At 42.3% G+C, this 20,424-nt stretch overlaps 2 protein-coding genes across 13 annotated transcripts; one reads left to right on the top strand and one right to left on the bottom strand.

The window, feature by feature from the left end:
* Positions 1-2,898: 2,898 nt before the first annotated feature.
* On the bottom strand, positions 2,899-16,073 carry DERL2 (derlin 2). Of its 8 annotated transcripts, none has more exons than XM_009189473.3 (8): positions 16,063-16,073; positions 15,130-15,249; positions 14,220-14,282; positions 11,425-11,498; positions 9,901-9,994; positions 8,951-9,146; positions 8,618-8,708; positions 2,899-3,396 (listed from the first exon to the last, which is right to left on the bottom strand). In XM_009189473.3, exons 2-8 carry the CDS (start codon positions 15,220-15,222, stop codon positions 3,291-3,293), a joined length of 717 nt encoding a protein of 238 aa, XP_009187737.1. In that variant the 5' UTR covers positions 15,223-15,249; positions 16,063-16,073; the 3' UTR covers positions 2,899-3,290. The 8 variants fall into 8 exon arrangements, 7 of the variants coding, with proteins under 7 accessions (XP_009187737.1, XP_009187739.1, XP_003912232.1 ...); XM_009189475.2 differs by lacking the exon at positions 11,425-11,498 and adding an exon at positions 11,580-11,629; XM_003912183.4 differs by having other exon boundaries at positions 14,220-14,285.
* On the top strand, positions 15,474-19,892 carry MIS12 (MIS12 kinetochore complex component). Of its 5 annotated transcripts, none has more exons than XM_003912185.5 (2): positions 15,474-15,541; positions 17,929-19,892. In XM_003912185.5, exon 2 carries the CDS (start codon positions 17,969-17,971, stop codon positions 18,584-18,586), a length of 618 nt encoding a protein of 205 aa, XP_003912234.1. In that variant the 5' UTR covers positions 15,474-15,541; positions 17,929-17,968; the 3' UTR covers positions 18,587-19,892. The 5 variants fall into 5 exon arrangements, with proteins under 5 accessions (XP_003912234.1, XP_003912233.1, XP_021784321.1 ...); XM_003912184.5 differs by having other exon boundaries at positions 15,495-15,805; XM_021928629.2 differs by lacking the exon at positions 15,474-15,541 and adding an exon at positions 15,813-16,212.
* The last annotated feature ends 532 nt before the right edge of the window (positions 19,893-20,424 follow it).

Here is a 20,424-nt window from a genome sequence, read left to right on the forward strand (position 1 = left end):
CTGTGGATTTCTGAGCAGAGGAGTGACTTGATCATACAAGATTCAACAATTTTATTGCAAACTCATAAAATATGTTTAAGTAGTCTGGAGACATCCTACAGAACACAGAAAATAATGGCAGGATCATGACTAACAACATAGCTGGAACTCACCTGTCAAAGAAAAACAGCTACAACATAAAACCCTGGCAGGATAGATGACAATAGTTCTAGGAAGCCCATTACTCAACATGGCAATAGCTCCAATGCTTCCTTATTTTCAGAGGCCCCAGAGACAGAGGGTTTCATTATCCAGACCCAGGACTTGAGTGTTCTGCTTCTAGAGACTACACAAGAGGTATGAAAGATAAGAGGACATACAAGAGTGACACAGAAAAAAACAAGCGGAAGAGAGAAACAAATAGAAATCCATACTGGAAAAAACGCACCGAAATGTATATAAAATGTATCTCCTAAGGAGATGCAATTTGTATGTCCATTTATTTTTAAATGAACGTATACCGTATTTCCATAACAAACAAACAAAAAACACTATGCTTTAGTCAAGTGTGCTTTTCAGTATGACTGGAAGAATCCAGGAATCCCTCAAATTATGTGTAAGGTTAGTTGGTCACAAAATTCCATCTGTCAAATCTCACTTTTAGTTTATTTGCATTGGGAAACGGAAGTGTGTTCTGGAAGAACTAAGATTGAGAGGTAAATTGGGGGGAAAGTAAGGACTTTTCCTTATGTCCATTCCAGCACAGGTATCCTCTCAAGCAACACAGGGCTAGGCATGGTGGTTGTAGGGCTGGCCAAACTGATGAGAGGTGACACTGCTCAGGACACAGTGTAGTCGCACAGCAGGGCATCCTACCACTGGGAACTTGCACCCTATAAAATCAGAGAAACCAAAAAACCCTGTAACTGCCTGCCTTTAGGCTGTATATTCAAAACGTATTTCCTGTTTTACCCAGTCATTAACGTATACAGATATTCCCTACTTAAATGAACAGTGAGTGAATAGATTTTAGGATCAGCATTTTACCACAAAAATGCCATTCATTGCATAACTCCAACTCAGGGAGAACAAATAAAACTAGAGAAACTCATTTCTAGCCCAAAAACAATTTAAAAAAAACAAAAAACAAAACAAACGTCACTGATAAAGCATTCTTGAGCAAAAACAAGAGGATAAAACTTAAGAATCCCGTAAGGATTATACATGCTAAGACTGGCTTTTAAACTTTAAAAACCTTTTTTAAACTGCTTAAAGAAAAAGCAGTCCCATAGACCCAGGTTCCATAAAATTGCAACAATCATATTCAAAGTTACTAGCAACATGTAAAATACTTAAATTCCATTAGTTATGCAATTCCATTTAAAGACATTAAAACACTTTTCACTTCAAAAACAATCTGAAAATTCCTATTTAGGATGTCCGTTATGTTTAAGCCTATATCTGTCTGTCTTTCTGAGGACAATCTCACATTCTGGAAAGCTACCCCTTAACGAAGGTTGAACTACTACTAACAGTCCACTTTTGGGAAAGGGACTGTTGCATACACACTGTTAATGAAAGCTGTTTGGAATCATCTCTTTCCTAGCGGTGCTCTTCCAGGTTCTGTGAGTTACTTAAGCAGTGTGAATGCAAACCTGCTGAGACTCAGGGAAGACTTAATACTTAGGGGAGGTATTTATTGAACCACAGCATTAAGTGTCTACTTCTGCGGACCCTGTCTTAAGTTCTACCTGATTGGGAAGGTAATCTAGGTACTTGGTTCTGAAAAGGTTCTTGAATTTTCATGAAGCAAATCACTAATGTTACCTAGCCAAAGACCCTGGAAGAACATGTGCCTGGCTAACTGGTATCGGTTCATCTGGCTCCAAAGTCAACATTCTAACTTGTTTTCTAAATCGAATGAAAATCTGAGACCCTGTCTCTATTTTTTTGTAATTAAAAAAAAAAAGGCAAAAAAAATTTTTTAAAAAGGTTGGGTGGCTCATGCCTGTAATCCTAGCACTTTGGGAGGCTGAGGTGGGAGGATTGCTTGAGTCCAGGAGTTCAAGACCAGCCTGGGCAACACAGTGAGACCCCATCTCTATTAAAAAAAATCTTTTTTGGCCGGGCGCGGTGGCTCATGCCTGTAATCCCAGCACTTTGGGAGGCCGAGACGGGCGGATCACGAGGTCAGGAGATCGAGACCATCCTGGCTAACACGGTGAAACCCCGTCTCTACTAAAAATACAAAAAATAGCCGGGCGAGGTGGCGGGCGCCTGTAGTCCCAGCTACTCGGGAGGCTGAGGCAGGAGAATGGCGTAAACCTGGGAGGCGGAGCTTGCAGTGAGCTGAGATCCGGCCACTGCACTCCAGCCCGGGCTACAGAGCAAGACTCCGTCTCAAAAAAAAAAAAAAAAAAAAAAAAAAAAAATTTTTAATTAAAACTTTTTTAAAAAGAAAAGAAAAAAAAAAGTCCAATGAAAATCTTCCTAGTTTTCCAAAAATGTGGCCCTTAGCAATCTTTCCCTGGATACTTCTTAATGGAGAAATGTAAGCAAAGCAAATAAGATGCCACATTAGCTTACAGCTGACTTTCCTATAGCTGAATTCCTACTGCTACAAGAAGCATCCTCCCTCCTTTTTTTCCACGTTGTCTGACAGTTTTGCAAAACCCAGATGGAAACAACCTATCCAGATGACAGAAATAAATCATCTTCCTGGTGAATCTTGCATTCTGAATTAGTAAGATGTACACAACCACAGCATGACAGCCACGTATTTCCAATCCTGAAATGAAATCCAGTTAAAAGTTGTGAAGACACAGAAGAACAGCTGTGTAAACTGTTCTGAGCTCAGATCTACGCAGGAGAGCTACAATACATTATCAGAATTTAAAAGATCACACACAAAAGCTTTAATACAGTGAGAGAAAAATGGAATTCAGTTTTATTTTGTCCTCTCTGAAACTTCCATTTACACCATGGCCTCATCTATCAAGAGGAAGAAAAGGCCCTGCCTTATACCATAAAAATCAAGTACTCATGTACTTGTTGGAGGTGGCAGGATATTTGTTTCTCCAGTTTTTTGGCTCTGAGAAATTACACTTTCAGTACCAGCGTAGTGAGGAACCACTGGCAAACTGTTGGAAATGTCTTCTGGATTAGTCAGTGTACCATTTCATAAAGTGCTTCTGGAGTTAAAATCTGCCAAGCTGTCAAAAGTGTCCACACTTTTGCAACAAAGGATAAAAGAATCCCAGTGGGTATCACTGAGTCCTTCCCAGCTGGGTCTCATTATTGGCACTGCTGCTTTAACCTCCAAGGCGCTGGCCCTCACCCCAGGCGAAGCCTCCTGGCCGTTCTTCAGGTAGTGGATTGTAATTTGGATCCTCATCTGGTGTATCAAAAATAGCTTTCCTAAAAGACAGGCAACAGATATAATTTGGTCCCAGAGTCATCTCAGGTCCAAAGTACTACAAGGTCAGTTCAGGTCCCACAGGGTTTCCACCCATAGGTAAACACTACACCCGCCTGCCAATTAAACAGTCAACGTATTGTAAGAGCATCTATAATTATTAACATTTACATTAGCTTTTATCTTTCACTGATTTTTACTAGAAAAGCAACCCAAATCATAGTAATTATAGAGAAGGAGAAAACAAGAGATTAACAAAATATCCTAAATTCCCAGAGGTAACTATTGTCAATGTTTCAGTTACTCTTTGGGAACTTTTACATTATGTAATTTTACAAAAGTTAGATCACACTACTTTTGTAAGCTGACTTTCACATATTTATCATTAATGTCTCCCCATAACCAAGGTATCACCCAAGTGTCCATCAACAGGTGAATGAACAAAATACAGTACATACATATTACAGAATTTTTTTTTTTTTTTGAGATGGGGTCTCGCTCTGTTGCCCAGGCTGGAGTGCCGTGGTGCGATCTCGGCTCACTGCAACCTCTACCTCCTGGGTTCAAGCAATTCTCCTGCCTCAATCTCCCGAGTAGCTGGGATTACAGACACCCGCCACCATGCCCAACTAATTTTTGTATTTTTAGGAGGGACGAGGTTTCATCATGTTGGCCAGACTGGTCTCGAACTCCTGAACTCAGGTGATCTGCCCACCTCGGCGTCCCAAAATGCTGGGATTACAGGCATGAGCTACTGTACCTGGTCAACATGGTAAAACCCCGTCTCTACCAAAAATACAAAAATTAGCCTGGCACGGTGGCGCATGCCTGTAATCCCAGCTACTACTCAGGAGGCTGAGGCAGGAGAATCGCTTGAACCTGGGAGGAACAGGTTACAGTGAGCTGAGATTGCTCCATTGCACTCCAGCCTGGCAACAGAGCAAGACTGTCTCAAAAAAAAAAAAGGAAGGAAATTCAGACACATGGTACAACATAGATGAACCTTGAGGACTTTACACTAAATGAAATATGAAATAAGCCAGACAAAAAAGGACAAATATTGTATGATTCCACTTATGAGGTACATAGAGTAGTCAAATTCAGAGAAACAAAATAGAATGGTGGTGGCTGGGGTGGCGAGTTGTTTAATGAGTACAGAGTTGCAGTTCTGCAGGATGAAGAGAGTTCTATGGATGGTGGTGATGACAGCAAAATAGTATGAATATACTTAATGCCACTGAACATTTAAAATGAGTTAAGATGGTGAATTTTATGTTAGGTATTATTTTACTACAAAAGTTTTAAAAAATTCACAAGGTATCCCAAGAAAAATTACTGCAGAACATAGGAGGGGATAGTAAATGTCCAAAAGACTCTCTAAGTACTAGGATGTAGTAATTCAAAACCTCACTAAAGAAGGAACCATTAAAGCAGCATCCTCAATTTGCACTTATATTTCTACTTGTAATCCCCCACAGTAGATAAAATTAGAAATGTATTTGAAAACTTCTAATTTATACTGGAGTCAGAAAAACTATACTTCAAAATGAGTTTTTAAAATTCTTACGAATTAACAATAAAAACAAACCAACAGAAAAAATGGGCAAAGGGCTGAATAGGCAATTCAAAAAGGAAATCCATGTGGTCAATAAACGTGAGAATGTTTGCTCTCACAATAATCAAAGGAAAGTACATTAGAAACTGAGATCCCGGCCAGGCGTGGTGGCTCATGCCTGTAATCCCAGCACTTTGGGAGGCTGATCACCTGAGGTCAGGAGTTCAAGACCAGCCTGACCAACATGGCGAAACCCCATCTCTACTAGAAATACAAAATTAGCCGGGTGTCGTAGCGCATGCCTGTAATCCCAGCTACTCAGGAGGCTGATGCAGGAGAATCGCTTGAACCCAGGAGGCGAAGGTTGCAGTGAGCCGAGGCTGAGCCTCTGAACTCAAGCCTGGGCAACAGAGTGAGAATCCGTAGCAATGACAACAAAAACAAAACTGAGACCCCTTCTACTGCCCAAACATTAGCAGGATGGGGGTGGGGGCACAGCCTGGTATAGGGAGTCAAGAGCCCCATCAGACCATGCACACATGGAGGTGGCCCGACGAGATGTTAGCCTGAGTAGGGTGGGGAGGCATCCCCGTAAGAGGGCAGCCTGGTCTGGGGAATCTGAGGGTGAGTGAGATGAGCAAGGCATCCATATGGGGCAGGTGGAGACTATCACAAAAGACTGGTTACATATGAGTGGTAATTAGGTAGGTAAAACATTAATCATAGTAAGAATCAGGTTAGGACAGATGGAAAGGGCAGATGGAAAGCAGTGGTACATTCACACAACCAAATAATACTCAGCAATAAAAAAGGAACAAATTACCAATAAATACAAGAACACAGATGAGTCTCAAAAACATTATGTTGAATGAGAGAAGCCTTTTACCAGAGTACATGCATACTGTACGATTCTACTCATGAAGCTGCACAACATGAAAAACTAATCTACAGAGGAACAAAATCAGAATAGCAATTGCTTCTTGGGGGACAGGTGCAATGACTGACAAGGAACGATATCAGGGAACGTTCTGATTGATGGTAATTTTCTGTCTTGATAGATACACAGAAGTGTGCATTTATAGAAACTCAGTTGACATACTCAAGATTTTGTTGCACATAAATACTGAACTCTAGTTACTGATATGCATACTCAAGTATACAAGGAATTAAGTATACATATAATGGCACATACATTTTGGATTGGAAAGCTAGATGTAGGGATAGGTGTGCAAAAAGAATAGGGAACTATTAATTACAGAATCTATGTGGTGGCTACATGAAGCTCACTCCAATTTTTTTCTGATTTCCTATAAGTTTGGAAATTTTCATAATAAAATACTGGAGGAAACAAATAGGAAAAAAGCTAGAACGAACCATGAGGTAGTACTAGAAATGGGAGTATAGTATAAACCCATGTTTTTAAAAATACATAGATCTAAAAATATACATTTGTATACATTATCATACATACATACATATAATTCCACTGCTCTGTTCACTGAGAGGATCTGGGAATAGCAACACTCCAATAGCAATGAGCACATCTAGCACCCAGATCTTGGCTTCTAAATACCATTCTCCACTTTAAAGGAACCAGGGCTCCTTGAAGAAACAGCTGATTCTAGGACTGGATCAAGGAGAGCACAGGATGAGCCTGGTATATCTTGTTGTGCCAGAAAACAATTGCAAAAAATAAAACAAAATAAAAAGTGGGCTGTAGTGGCTCACACCTGTAATCTCAGTGCTTTGGTAGGCCAAGAGACAGGAGGATCACCTGAGGACTGAAGTTTGAGACTAGTCTGGGCAACATAGAGAGACCTCGTCTCCACAAAAAAAAATATTTAAGAAAGAAAATAAGCAGAGGTTGGTGGTGTGCACCTGTAGTCCCAGCTACTCAGGAGGCTGAGGCGGGAAGATCACTTGAGCCCAGGGGTTTGAGTTAACAGTGTGCTATGATCATACCACTGCACTCCAGCCCGGACAATGGAGTGAGACCCTGTACTGCATATGTAATTTCCTGGAGGACTGAAATTGTTTCAAAACATTTTTTAAAAATCATAAACAATGAGACATCATCCTATAACTATTCAACTAGGAAAGGGTAAATGAAATGTCTCCCTTGTTTGATGAGGATGTGCAGAAATGAACAGTTATAAATGCTAGTTGAAATGTAAACTTGAACATCCATTCTGGAAGGCGTTTGGCAACAAAATAGCAATTCCACTTCTAGGAATTATCTTTTGAAAATAATCATGGATGTGTGCAGAGATTTAGCTACAAGGATATTCACCACTCCAATTATAGACGAGAAAACCAAGCACTAATGTCAATGTCCATCAATAAGGGATTAGTAACATTATGCCATATCCATACCATGGAATATCCCCTGTTATAATTTTATAACACTTTAGGATGGAAAAAACAATTCTGACATATTAAGTTTACAAGGTTACAAAAATTGTTTTTTGAGACAGGGTGCCACTCTGTCCCTCAGCCCAAAGTGCAGTGGTGCGATCTTGGCTCACTGCAGCCTCAACCCCTCTGGGCTCGAGCAATCCTTCCACCTCAACCTCTCAAGTAGCTGGGATTACAAGCATGTGCCACCATTTGCAGCTTTTGTAGATATGGGGTTTTGCCACGTTGCCCAGGCTGGTCTCAAACTCCTGAGCTCAAGTGATCCATCTGCCTTCGCCTCTCAAAGTGCTGGGATTACAGGAATGTGTTATGTTTTCCAGGCTGGAATGCAGTGGCTATGTTAAAGGCCTGGCCCAAGAAGAGCAGTGGCTATTCACAGGTGCAGTCATAGTGCACTATGGCCTTGACTGGCTCAGCGTTTTTTAGAAAGTACAGACAGTAAAGACTGAAGAATACACACTGAAAAGTTAACAATGATAGCCACTGCTATACCCAAGTGTGGACAATTTCACTTTCTTCTTTTTGCTTAACTAGTCTACAACAAACATTTTATAACAAAAACTCACATTTTACTTCTCAATTGAGCCCTTTTTAATATGGCATCTCCCAAGGATACCAAATTTCAGAGTAGAAAGAGGTCTCATAAATCAAAGTTCTACTGCACTCCAGCCTAGGTGACAGAACGAGACCCCATGTTTAAAAAAGAAAGAAAGAAAGAAAGAAAGAAAGAAATCAAAGTTCTACCTCAGGAAACTGAATTGCAAAACAGAAGGGACTTGCTCTATGGCTGGTCAGTGGGACAGCTACACCTGGTTTCCAGTCCAAAGCTATTTGCACTCTGCTTCACTTCTTATCTCAACCACCTGCTCGGCAGGCCACAAAGTCCACCATCAGAAACTTTCATCGGTTTTGCCCATTTTGCTACCTTACTTCACTAAACGTGGACAGTGGCTTTCATAAAACCAGCAGGCTCCTCCTGGAATAGGAAGTTCTAGTGGTCATCTGGAACAACGATTACCAGGTTACTCCCAAGATATCCTGAGCCTGTTAACCTTGCTCTTGCCACAACCCTGGCACTCTCTGCTCCTACCCAATCCAAGTGCTCTTCAACTGCAGCCAGACTGCTCAATCTGCAAATAGTTACTGACCTGAACTATGTGTACTAGGAGCTAGGGGAGCCGAAGAAAACACAGATCATGCCCTCTGTCCTGGTTTGCCTGTAAGAGTATGTAACCTGGTGTTAAAATACTCACAAAATAGATGGTGTTTTCAGAATTCTTATTCCACCAGGCTGATTGGGAAATACATCTTCCAAGAAAAAATAAATGTGTCCAACTGCAATACCTAGAGTCAAGCAGAAATAAAGGATGAGGGAGAGAATTAAAATTTAGATGGCAGGTAGACCTACCAACATAAATCGACTACATTTAGGATGAATGTCAACATAATTATTAAAAATTAATGAACTAATATTGTAGTATTTTACAATAGGTAATACATGAAGGCCAAACAGAATAAACATGCAAAATAGTGGTAAAATACTTTTACAGGTAAAATGACTTAAAAAATAGTGAGAAGAGCCTTACCCAAAAGGTCCACAATGATTGAGTTCCCCAACAACAAGGAAAAGCCCATGAGCACCCAGGGCAGAAAGGGGGCCTGGAAGTTGAGAAGGCCAAAGAAGTTCATGCGGACATAGGGGTTCCTTCGGCTCCACACGTAGACGAGCATTATTGTAAAGGCCTGGCCCAAGAAAACTAAGCTCACAAACAGACCAAAAAGCTAGCAAATGACATTAAGGAAAATATCAACATGAAAAGTTTAATAGGGAAGACTGAGCAGGAGAACTAAAGATTGTGTTCTAACAAAAGTTTGAATTGGAAAAGTCAAGTTGTTACATCTTTAGAACAGAAGGAAAAAAACCCAGAAAATAATTACCCAGAGCAATCAGGCAAAAATCTGCTTAGGCTAAATTATTGAGATTTACAGCTACTTCAAACAAATAATTCTGCTTTCGTGAAGTTCTTGCCTCTTTGGAAAATGTGTTAATTCTTCGTTCAATAATTATATTAAAGCTTGCTCACGATTAGCACCTTTACAGAGGTGAATAAAGCTAGCTGGAATAAAACCATCTTGTCGGACCGTACCATATCTAAGTCTATTGTATAGATGAAAATTCTTTTTCTGAAAAATAATTTATTGGTTTTGAAAGCCACCAAGTAAATGTCTTACCAACTTAGTTTAAAAGTGAAGTACGCCAAGCAGCAACGATATAACTGAGATGCTTAACAGGAACCCACCTGGGTTAAAAGTTCCTGTGACTTGCTCTTCCTGTCCGACTGCTAGGCTTGGAAACTTGTCACAGAAAATGTGCTGTAAAATAAATGATAGCGCCCTGAAGCTAAGATCTGGAGATCTACTTTTATCTGTTTGTTCCGAATATCTAGAGAATTGTGGGAGACAGATGACAAGTTTTAGGAAGAGCCAGGGTGTTCTTCAACATTTTCCCGTAGGTTTTCTATTTGTTGAAGGATACGGTCATTAAGAATCCACCAAAAAGGAACATAAATACAAAGTCTGCTGTCCGACCTCGGAAAGAGCCTTCTTCTAGCATTCGACAGTAACGATATCTTAAGTTCCAAGTTAAGAAAATATTCAGCACACGAATATGAACAAAGTAAAAACTTAATGTTATCTTGTAAGTACACTTGGATTCCATATTATTTGTAAGAAGTCAAGTCTTCATTTGTGTAAGAATGTTTGAGTGGTAATGTGATTACTCTTTTACCAAGCATTTTAGAAAAGGTCAAGACCAGCATCATTTTTAACAAACTGTCCCTGGCTGGGAACTAATACAGATGACACACAGACCACAGACATGCTTTCAGTCCCCTATCCTTTTTTTTTTTTTTTTCCTTTCGAGACAGAGTCTCGCTCTGTCATCCAGGCAGGAGTGCAATGGCACAATCTCGGCTCACTGCAAGCTCTGCCTGCCAGATTCAAGCGATTCTCCTGCCTCAGCCTCCTGAGTAGCTGGGATTACAGTTGTGCACCACCACACCAGGCTAATTTTTGTAGTACAGAGCGGGTTTCACCACGTTGACCAGGCTGGTCTCAAACTCCTGACCTCGTGATCCACCCACCTTGGCCTCCCCAGGTGCTGGGATTACAGGTGTGAGCCACCACACCCGGCCCTCCAGTCCCCTACTAAACCTTTAAAAATTTGTATTGTCTTTCCTGTGCTCAGCCACACCTTAATCTGCACCATCTTTGCTTCTCCACGTCCTAACTTGGAAGAAATCCGCAGCAAGAAGCCTTGTGTGCTAAACTACTTTTCCAGGCCTGGCAGGTTGAGCACCTCAGTCAATAAAGATGAATCATGAGGAGAAAAAACTTTACTGGAAACTTCTCAGAACGATATACTACACAGGACTTAAAATGGATTCCTGCCATCCTCGGGAAGGAATGCAGCTGCAGATGAGCTGAACTGTAACTCCCTCTTCATACAGAGGGCAGGGGTGGAGGAGGAATGCCCTGCTCTGTGGCCCCAATTGCCACTGGATCAGAGCTGGGGTTTTCCTTTCAACAAACCGGAACTTGACAAGCCCAGCAGACACAATCACTGTCTTTCAGCCAGTAGTTCCAGCAACCACGACCCAAGGAGATCTCAAGTTTCCACTCCTCATGAACCCACTCCAAAACTTATGCCCAAATTCTGCTAAATTATCATTGTATTCAGGTTGTTTTACCGCTTTGTACCTGTTGGTGTTACTGTGGAGGTATGCCTCAAATCAATTCTCCCCTCCCTTGATCAGATTTGTAAGTAACAAAAAAGCAGAGGTGCTATCTTTTTATGGTTAAAGCCTCCCATTTGAACAAACAGTGACCTACAAACATTTTCAAAACATTACTACCTAACCAACTACTTTATGTACCACCGACCCAGAAATTACAGCTAAGATGGTACCAAAAACAAATAACAGGATTAAAAGTTTCAACTTAATTTTTTACTTCCTAAGAAAACAAAGTTTTGATGCTGACCCCATTTAATAAAGGATACAGAAAAATCATGTTAAATAAAAAATTGAATCCGACTGGCCCAAAAAATAAGAAATTGGTGATTAATCTCCATATCTGTTAAAAAAAAATCAAGAGAAAGATGTATTAAGTAAAATAAATTACCAGGAAACAGTTCCATATTAATACAAAAGATACATCCTATGACTGCGATGGTTGAGAAGCCTTGGACAGAGTGATATTCTGTTCTGAAACAAAAACAGGGGCACATAATCTGATGTTAGATTTTTTTTTTTTTGCTGCTTTTAGTTCAAAGTCTGAAAGACATCATTGTGACTGTGACATTTATAATAATAGGACAGAAAATTTTAAATTGTGATCATCTTATCGAGAAAGTTTGGTAGGAAGGCTAGGTTAATTTGCCGAACAGAAAACAGTGCTTTCGTGTGTAGTATCATCATATAATAAATAGAACTGACATACCAGAGAAAAACTTCAGGGTCTAATATAAATTGCTGAGAAATGTTTACATCAGGCAGTCAGAAACATCAAAAAGAAAGGAAAATTCTTTTTTTTTTTTAATTAAAACTTAAAAAAAAAAAAATAGAGACAGGTCCTCACTATGTTGCCCAGGCTGACTCAAACTCCTGGCCTCAAGGGATCATCCACCTCAGCCTCCCAAAGTGCTAGGATTAGAGGCCTGAGCCACTGCATCTGGCCAGAAGGGAAAATTCTAAGGCAAATACCCAAGTTCTAATCTGAACAAATGGCCAACTCCCTGTAAGAACTAATGCTCTAATAATTACAGTCTACTTGGGAGATACAAGAACACTCATTTTCTTTTTCCTTTTTTTTTGAGACAGAGTCTCGCTGTCGCCCAGGCTGGAGTACAGTGGCACAATCGCAGCTCACTGCCTCCCAGGTTCAAGCAATTCTCCTGCCTTAGCCTCCCAAGTAGCTGAGATTACAGGTGTGCACCACCACACCAGGCTAATATTTTTATTTTTAGTAGAGGCAGGGTTTCATCATGTTGGCCAGGCTGGTCTCAAACTCCTGACCTCAAATGATCCACCCACCTCAGCCTCCTAAAGTGCTGGGATTACAGGCGTGAGCCACTGCGCCCGGCCAAACACTCATTTTCCTGTTGGAAACCCTGATACACCCTTTCCTACCCAACCTCTCCACACCCACAGTAACCACTCACAATGGTAGAGTGCTTAACATTTTAAAATGTCTACTATCTGTTGTGATCCTGTGAGACAAGCAAGTTAATTCACAGATAGGAAACTAAAAGACTAAAAGTTGAATAACTAGCTGATACTAGTTATTCAGCTAAAAGTTGAACTACTAGCTGAACACTAGTTATTCAGCTGAAAGTTGAACTTTTAAATGTCCTGACCAAGGACCCGCAGGAGTAGATGGAGACTGATGGCAAATCTCAAAGTCCTAACTCCAAATGTCATCAAGAGTTTAACAGTTTAACCCCAGGCAGAGTAAAACCAAGCAAGCCAAGTAGGAAGCAAGACTTACTTGGATGGAACTACAGCTCCATGTGAGTATTGTGGGAACACAGTGACAAGAGATGACAGGACTACTTTACAAATCACTAAATTCTTGAGAATTGGTAACTATTAAAGTTGGAACAATTCAGTTATACATATTAATTATCCAGATTTTAGAGTCCTCATCCTAGTGAGGAGACAAGCATACACATAACTGCAAAGTAAAGGTGAGAGATGCTCTAAAACAAAGGAGGATGAGTACATAAAGGTTACACAAAAGCTGCGTTTTGAAAGGCAAGCCAGAGTTCAATGGGTATAAAGTGAATGAAACACATTTGAGACAGAGGGAACAGCATGTGTAGAGGCACAATTATTGGCTTTTGGGTCTCTCCCCTACTCCAACTATGGTCTGTAAGATCATCTTGGAACAGAAAAATCCATGTTTCTTTTAGCATTTTGAGACAGAGTTTCGCTCCTGTCTCAGAGGCTGGCATAATCTCGGCTCATTGCAACCTCCGTCTCCCGGGTTCAAGTGATTCTCCTGCCTCAGCCTCCCCAGTAGCTAGGATTACAGGCATGTGTCATCACGCCCGGCTAATTTTTGTATTTTTAGTAGAGACAGGGCTTTACCATGTTGGCCAGGCTGGTCTCGAACTCCTGACCTCAGGTGATCTGCCTGCCTCAGCCTCCCAAAGTGCTGGGATTACAGGCGTGAGCCACTGCGCCCAGCCTCTTTTGACATTTTAATTACCGGAAAGGACCATCTCCCACTGTAATCTAATAAACCACCATGTAGCTTTAGATGTTTGGAATTTTGTTAGTATGATCTGATCACTGGAAGACAGATCACAATTTAAAAGCACTAACAGAATTGAGTTTCTGGACCATCATGATAACACCAAGGTGGTGGGCGTGCCTAGGTGGTGAATGGACAAAATAAGGCCATCCCTGCAGAGACAACCCCTAAGCAGCTAGCTGGTCACTCTCCTCTCATACTACAACATTAAGTCTAAACCAGTGATTTCCGAATACAGGAACTGGACGCATCAAAACGATGCAGGGAACTTTAAAAATGAAACACAGATTTTAATTCCTACCCTTGCAAATTCTGATTTGGTACTTGTTGAGGAGCTTGGGAATCTCTTCAAAGTTCCCTAAGGGATTCTCAAGTCCAACCAGGCTGCAGAATCACTGCTTTACATCCTGACAAGACAACTTATAATCAAAGGTCCCCCACGGGGTTCTTTTTTAGGATAGTGTACAACAGGATTTGCTACTAAACAGTAAGTAAAAGAAGAAACTGAAGCATTAATCACTATTGTGATGAACCACTTACTTGAAAGTGTTTAAAGATTAATTCAGGATTGAAGTACAACTGAAAAGGTGTGATCAATTCCAACTGCTGAAATAGAAAAAGAGCTTCTTAAAGCAAATCAACCAAGAAACAAAATTTCATCATTTACAACAGAGGATTAGTAGGTCTAGCAATTTCCAACTCTCGGTCAATTACTGATTTTCTTTAAGCCTTTCTTCTTAGGCCAGAGGAAGAGGTTGGTAAAGAATTCTCTAGAATTGGTAGAATTCTTTGTATCCTCAATACCTAACACAAAAAAGTTTATGTTGCAATAGTTGAGGCTGACATGAAGAAATGAGGCAGACAGGTGGTGATATTTTAGACACAGGACAAATAAAAACAGCTGCTATGAATCTACCCACCACATGGGCACCACCTGAAACAGCCGTGTGAAACAACAAAACTCACTTGAAATAACGGAGACTCGAGACCCTGCCACCGTTAGGGCTGGGTACCTCCAGCTAGCCCTTTGTTACCCAGAGACCCTCTTTATTATAAGCCACTCCCCTCTGGACAGTTTCCACCTTGCTTTCCTCATTCCTGTTTCTTCATAAAACGGACCTTCCTCTCACTAGTCACCACGGTACCACCTGGCCATTGGCAGAGCTCTCGGACACATTTCTCGGGTGGGAGGCTCCCGCAACCCTAACCCGGTATAGGTCCGGCCCTCATCTCTTAGAAACTGACCTGACCCCCCATGAAGCAGCACTCCCTTCTCAGGTCACTGGATAAGCATTCTCGGCGCCAACTCGAACCCCAGAGTAATCCCTGTACGTCTCCACCCATCCCCGGACCAGCCCCTCTGGGCCTCCCCGAAGCCCAAACCCCAGTTTCCTGAAGACCCAGTCATATCCAGCCCAGATAATGAGAAGGTGGCACTGCAGCTGCTCACCACGGCGGCGGTGGTGAGGACGCAGGCCGTGGTGTAGGCGCGGCTGACCGGTGGGATCTGCAGGTACTCCAGCCGCAAGCTCTGGTACGCCATCTTCCCCACCGTCGCCTGCCCCCCTCACTTCCCCTTCCGCCAGCAGGCCCCGGCGGCTGGGCGGGACAAAGGCCTCCCCCGCGCCCGCTTTAGGGTTCCCTCGGCTGCCCAATCAACGCCAAGCAATCGGTCAGCCGCCAATCCGTAGAGACTTAAGGAAGGCACATCCGCCAATCACGAGTTGCGTCGCCACCGCCCCCCCACCCCCCACGCCCCCCCCCCCCCCCCCCCCGGGTCCCCCCCCCCCCCCCCCCCCCCCCCCCCAGCGCTCCATCTCCCCATCCTGGCTTCTCCACCAGCCAACGTCCGGGAAAAGCGAGTAAGTACAGGTTCCTTCTGCCAATCCCCGCCGGCCACAGCTAACTTTCCCGCCCGGCCCCTTTCTGTCATAATTGAGGTGTCCCCAACCAGCCAATCAGGAACGCGAGAGTATCCCGCGTTTACTTTCGCTCGCCGAGGCGCGTATCAGTCGGAATTTTGGGGAGCCAACCGCGCCGTCTGTCCCTGGCAAGCCAGCGGCGGTTTAAAGGAGGTGGCGGGAAGCCTGTGTGTGCTCGAATTCGTGACCCTCATGGTCGCTCCGGTAAGTACTGCGGGGCAGCATTTTCTCTGAGGAGAAGCGGGGACGGACGAGACTGGCTTAGGCGGCATCGCGAGGGAGCGCGGCAGCCCGTGGGTCGGCCTTACAGCGGGCTCCAACCTGAAGGTCCCAGCATGCAGCGCGGGCTTGAGGCCCGACGGATGCCGGGAGCCGGCCGGAAGTTCCGGCGCTCTGGCTTCTGGGTCCTGTCCAGCGCGATCGCCGGGTCTTCGCTTAACTCACTGAGATGGCCTGGGCACCTCTGCGTTGAATCGGCAAATACTGATCAAGCCACATTTATTCTGCCTTCAGGAACTCTAAGTCTAGCAGAGAAGATGAGGCGGTAGAAGTTTATCAGCCAGTGCCCGAAAAGAGGTCCTGATGGGAATTCAAAGGAAGGAGTTAATCAAGGAAGTGTATTTTTTGTTGTTAGAGATGGCGCACATCTGTAATCCCAGCTACGTGGGAGGCTGAGCTAAGAGGATCACTTGAACTTAGGAGGCCGAGGTTGTAGTGAGCCAACATCATACCACTGCACTCCAACCTGGGCGAGAGAGTGAGACTTTGTCTCAAAAAACAAAAACAAAAATAACAACAACAAGAAAATTAGCCAGGCATGGTGGCCTGCACCTGTAGTTCTGGCTACTTGGGAGGCTGAGGTGGGAGGATTGCTTGGACCCGGGAGGTTGAGGCTGCAGTGATCCGTGATCGTGCCACTGCACTCCGGCCTGGGTGACAGAGCCAGAACACGTCTCACAAAAAAAAAAAAAAAAAAACAGAAATCCTACCTTACATATACGGCCAAACAGTTATAACCACTCTATATTTAGCCATTACAAACGTAAAGTTTTATTTTATTTTATTTTTTGAGACGGAGTCTCACTCTGTTGCCCAGGCTGGGGTGCAGGGGCGTGATCTCGACTCACTGCAACCTCCGCCTCGGGTTCCAGTGATTCTCCTGGCTCAGCCTCCCGAGTAGCTGGGATCACAAGTGCCCACCACCACGCCTGGCTAATTTTTGTATTTCTGGTAGAGATAGGGTTTTGCTATGTTGGCCAGGCTGGTCTTGAACTCCTGACTTCAGGTGATCTGTCCATCTCGGCCTCCTAAAGTGGTGAGACTACAGGCATGAGCTATCGTGCTCGGCCTACAAACATAAATTCTTAAGATTAGCTGCATCTTCCCATAAGAAGATTTGACTGTACTGCTTATTGCAAATTATTTCATAAAGTGCATTCTAAATTCACCTGATAATTGAAGTAGCAGTTTGTTTTAGCTAATTGCCTTTATCTGAATAATAAAACTTCTCTTATTTCTATGACAAGCATATCATTTCATCTCAGAAAAAGATGCCTAAGTTGAATTCCCACAATGGCAAGGAGATAGGGGTTTATTTTCCTAGATGTTTATATTTGAGAGGAATTGCTTGCAGACCCTTGAAAAAACATGTCAGGGTTATAAAGCTGACAAGGGACTTACTCATCTTCTAATTGGGGTTTTTTCATATGGCTTGGCTGGAGAACAAGCAAATTGAGGACATCGGCAATGAAGTGATCAAAATGATAGATCATGAGGCCTAAAATGAATAAGGAAAGAAGAGAAGTGGGAGAGGCTGAGAACAGAAAGAGAGGGTGGAGGGGCTGTAAGTCTTGAAGATTAGGGTGTAATATGAGTATATAAGAATTGGAAGAATTTTATAGGAGGTGGTAGTCAAAAAGTAGAAGCAGTTTGGAAGAGTGGTTACAAATATCAAGAGCCAGGTGGCTAAAAGGTGGAGCTATAGGTCATTGAAGCTCAAGAAACTGAATCTCTGGGGCATTGGTTAAGTCATCTGTCTAGACTTCAAAGTTGTCTAGGATGGTAATTCAGAAGACTGTGATCTGTGCCAAAGTCACAGGTAAGGGAAGTGAACAATGAGGAGGGGAAAAGGGAGAGTATAGGCTGATGGAAGGAGCCTCAGAGAGGCAAGAGTTTATATTCTGTTGTGGAAGTGGCATCAGGTATAAAGGAAAACAAACTCCTTATTTTTTATTTATTTGCTGCTTTGTTTGCTCTCTGTAATGTGATTTGTTATCCTGCAGAAGATTTTTTTTTCCAAATGAATTATTTCCTTTTTACATTTGCAGGTTTTTCACACCTGAAAATAACATAGCAAAATAAGCCAAGATGTCTGTGGATCCAATGACCTATGAGGCCCAGTTCTTTGGCTTCACGCCACAAACATGCATGCTTCGGATCTACATTGCATTTCAAGACTACCTATTTGAAGTGATGCAGGCCGTTGAACAGGTTATTCTGAAGAAGCTGGATGGCATCCCAGACTGTGATATTAGCCCAGTGCAGATTCGCAAATGCACAGAGAAGTTTCTTTGCTTCATGAAAGGACATTTTGATAACCTTTTTAGCAAAATGGAGCAACTGTTTTTGCAGCTGATTTTATGTATTCCCTCAAACATCTTGCTTCCTGAAGATAAATGTAAGGAGACACCTTATAGTGAGGAAGATTTTCAGCATCTCCAGAAAGAAATTGAACAGTTACAGGAGAAGTACAAGACTGAATTATGTACTAAGCAGGCCCTTCTTGCAGAATTAGAAGAGCAAAAAATTGTTCAGGCCAAACTCAAACAGACGTTGACTTTCTTTGATGAGCTTCAAAATGTTGGCAGAGATCATGGGACTAGTGATTTTAGGGAGAGTTTAGTGTCCCTGGTTCAGAACTCCAGAAAACTACAGAACATTAGAGACGGTGTGGAAAAGGAATCGAAACGACTGAAAATATCTTAATTGCTCAGTAGTCAAAAGGAGGAGCCTGTCAAAAAGTAGAATCATAAGGAATTTATACCAATGACTGTTCAAGCCAACCATACTTTTTATTAGATTTGCTTTGTCAACTCTTTCTTGTATTCTGTGTCTTCCTCTTTTTTGGTCCACTTTCCTGAGGTATGTGTGTACTTCTTTGAACTAGGCTGCAGCATCTGTTCCTTAGAGTCTTCTAATACGTGGGAAGGGATCAAACGAAGAAGCCATGGCCAGTTAAAGATATTTGCAGAGTTGTACCTTGGTCATAAGTCCTTTGTGACCTTGATGATTTTGACTTACTCTTTGGATGAGACCAGATGAGAAATGGATTAAACGAGTGGCTCCTTTAGTAGTAGTAGTATTTTTGAGGCAAGGTCCCCTTCTGTCACCCAGGTTATAGTAGAGTTCAGTGGCACAGTCTTGGCTCACTGCAACCTCTGTGTCCCAGGCTCAAGTGATCCTCCTGCCTCAGCCTCCCAAGTAGCTAGGACCACAGGTGCGTGTCACCATGCTTTGCTAATTTTTTTGCAGAAACGAGGCCTCACTATATTGCCCAGGCTGAGTGACTTTCTTATTAACCAGTCATTACACTGCGGGACAGCCAACATAGAGTACTTGCTCTCACCCTGTACATTTTCTTACATCAGGGAGTCAATATGTAGTGGAAAGAAGCATGTAGCAAAAAAGACAACCTTGGTCTTTAATAAAAAAGAAATTGGTTTATTTCCAAAATAAATCTCCTGACAAAAATCCTGGTGATGTTAAGCAATGACTGTCTTAGAGTCCAGCCGGAAAAGACCTTACACAAAAAAAGAGAACCCACTGGAATAGAGAACGAAGCATGTAGCATACTCAGTAGTGAAATTTAATTTTACTGTTACGTATCCATGCCAATTTGTTTTCATACTTCAGTTGGTTTTGGAATCTGCTTTGTACCTAATATTTAATTATTTATTCATACAAGCATCAAATATTTCATTCCCTCAGTGGGAAATTTGTGTTTAAACTCAATGGAATCTAATATTTCTTTATGTCATTAGTCCCTGTAAAATGTTAGGTCACCCAAGGAAAGGGGAGAAATAGCAATGGCTGCTCCTAAGGTGTTGCTTGCCCTCCGTGTCTTCCTAAAGAGCAGAACTTGGAGTTTCTCCTTTATGTAGAGAAGAAGTAACTTTGGGTGTATTTGCAATGAAATATTCATAGATACTGAAAGCTTGTGTTTACATGAAATATGTTTATTATCAAGAAGTCCTTTTTCCAATTCTGTACATTAAATATATGTGTTTTAAAAGGTTTGGTTTTTATTTTTTGCTGTCTATAATGCCATGGTATATTTCTTTCCAGTATGACTTTTTACTCATTTGAAAACACTGTCCGTTTCACATTTGCAGCTTATTCAAAATCTGTAGTGGGTTGAACAGTGATCCCTCAAAAGATAGGTCCATGTCCTAATTCCTGGAACCTGTGAATGTTGCCTTATTCAGAAAAGGAGACTTTGCAGGTATAATTAAGGATATGGAGATAAGGAGATCATCCTACATTATTTGGATGGACCCTAAATCCAGTGAAAAGTGTCCTTATAAGAGAAAGGCAGAGGGAGATTTCAGACAAAAGGAGGAGGTATCACGATCTCAAAGGCAGGTTGGGGCCAGGCACAGTGGCTCACACCTGTAATCCCAGCACTTTGGAAGGCCTAGGTGGGCAGATCACTTGAGGTTCAGGAGTTCAAGACCAGCCTGGCCAGCATGGTGAAACCCTGTCTCTACCAAAAATGTAAAAAATTAGCCAGGTGTAGTAGTGCATGCCTGTAATCCCAGCTACTC

Source organism: Papio anubis, chromosome 17, assembly GCF_008728515.1.
Source record: "Papio anubis isolate 15944 chromosome 17, Panubis1.0, whole genome shotgun sequence".
NCBI classification, from domain to species: Eukaryota; Metazoa; Chordata; class Mammalia; order Primates; family Cercopithecidae; genus Papio; species Papio anubis.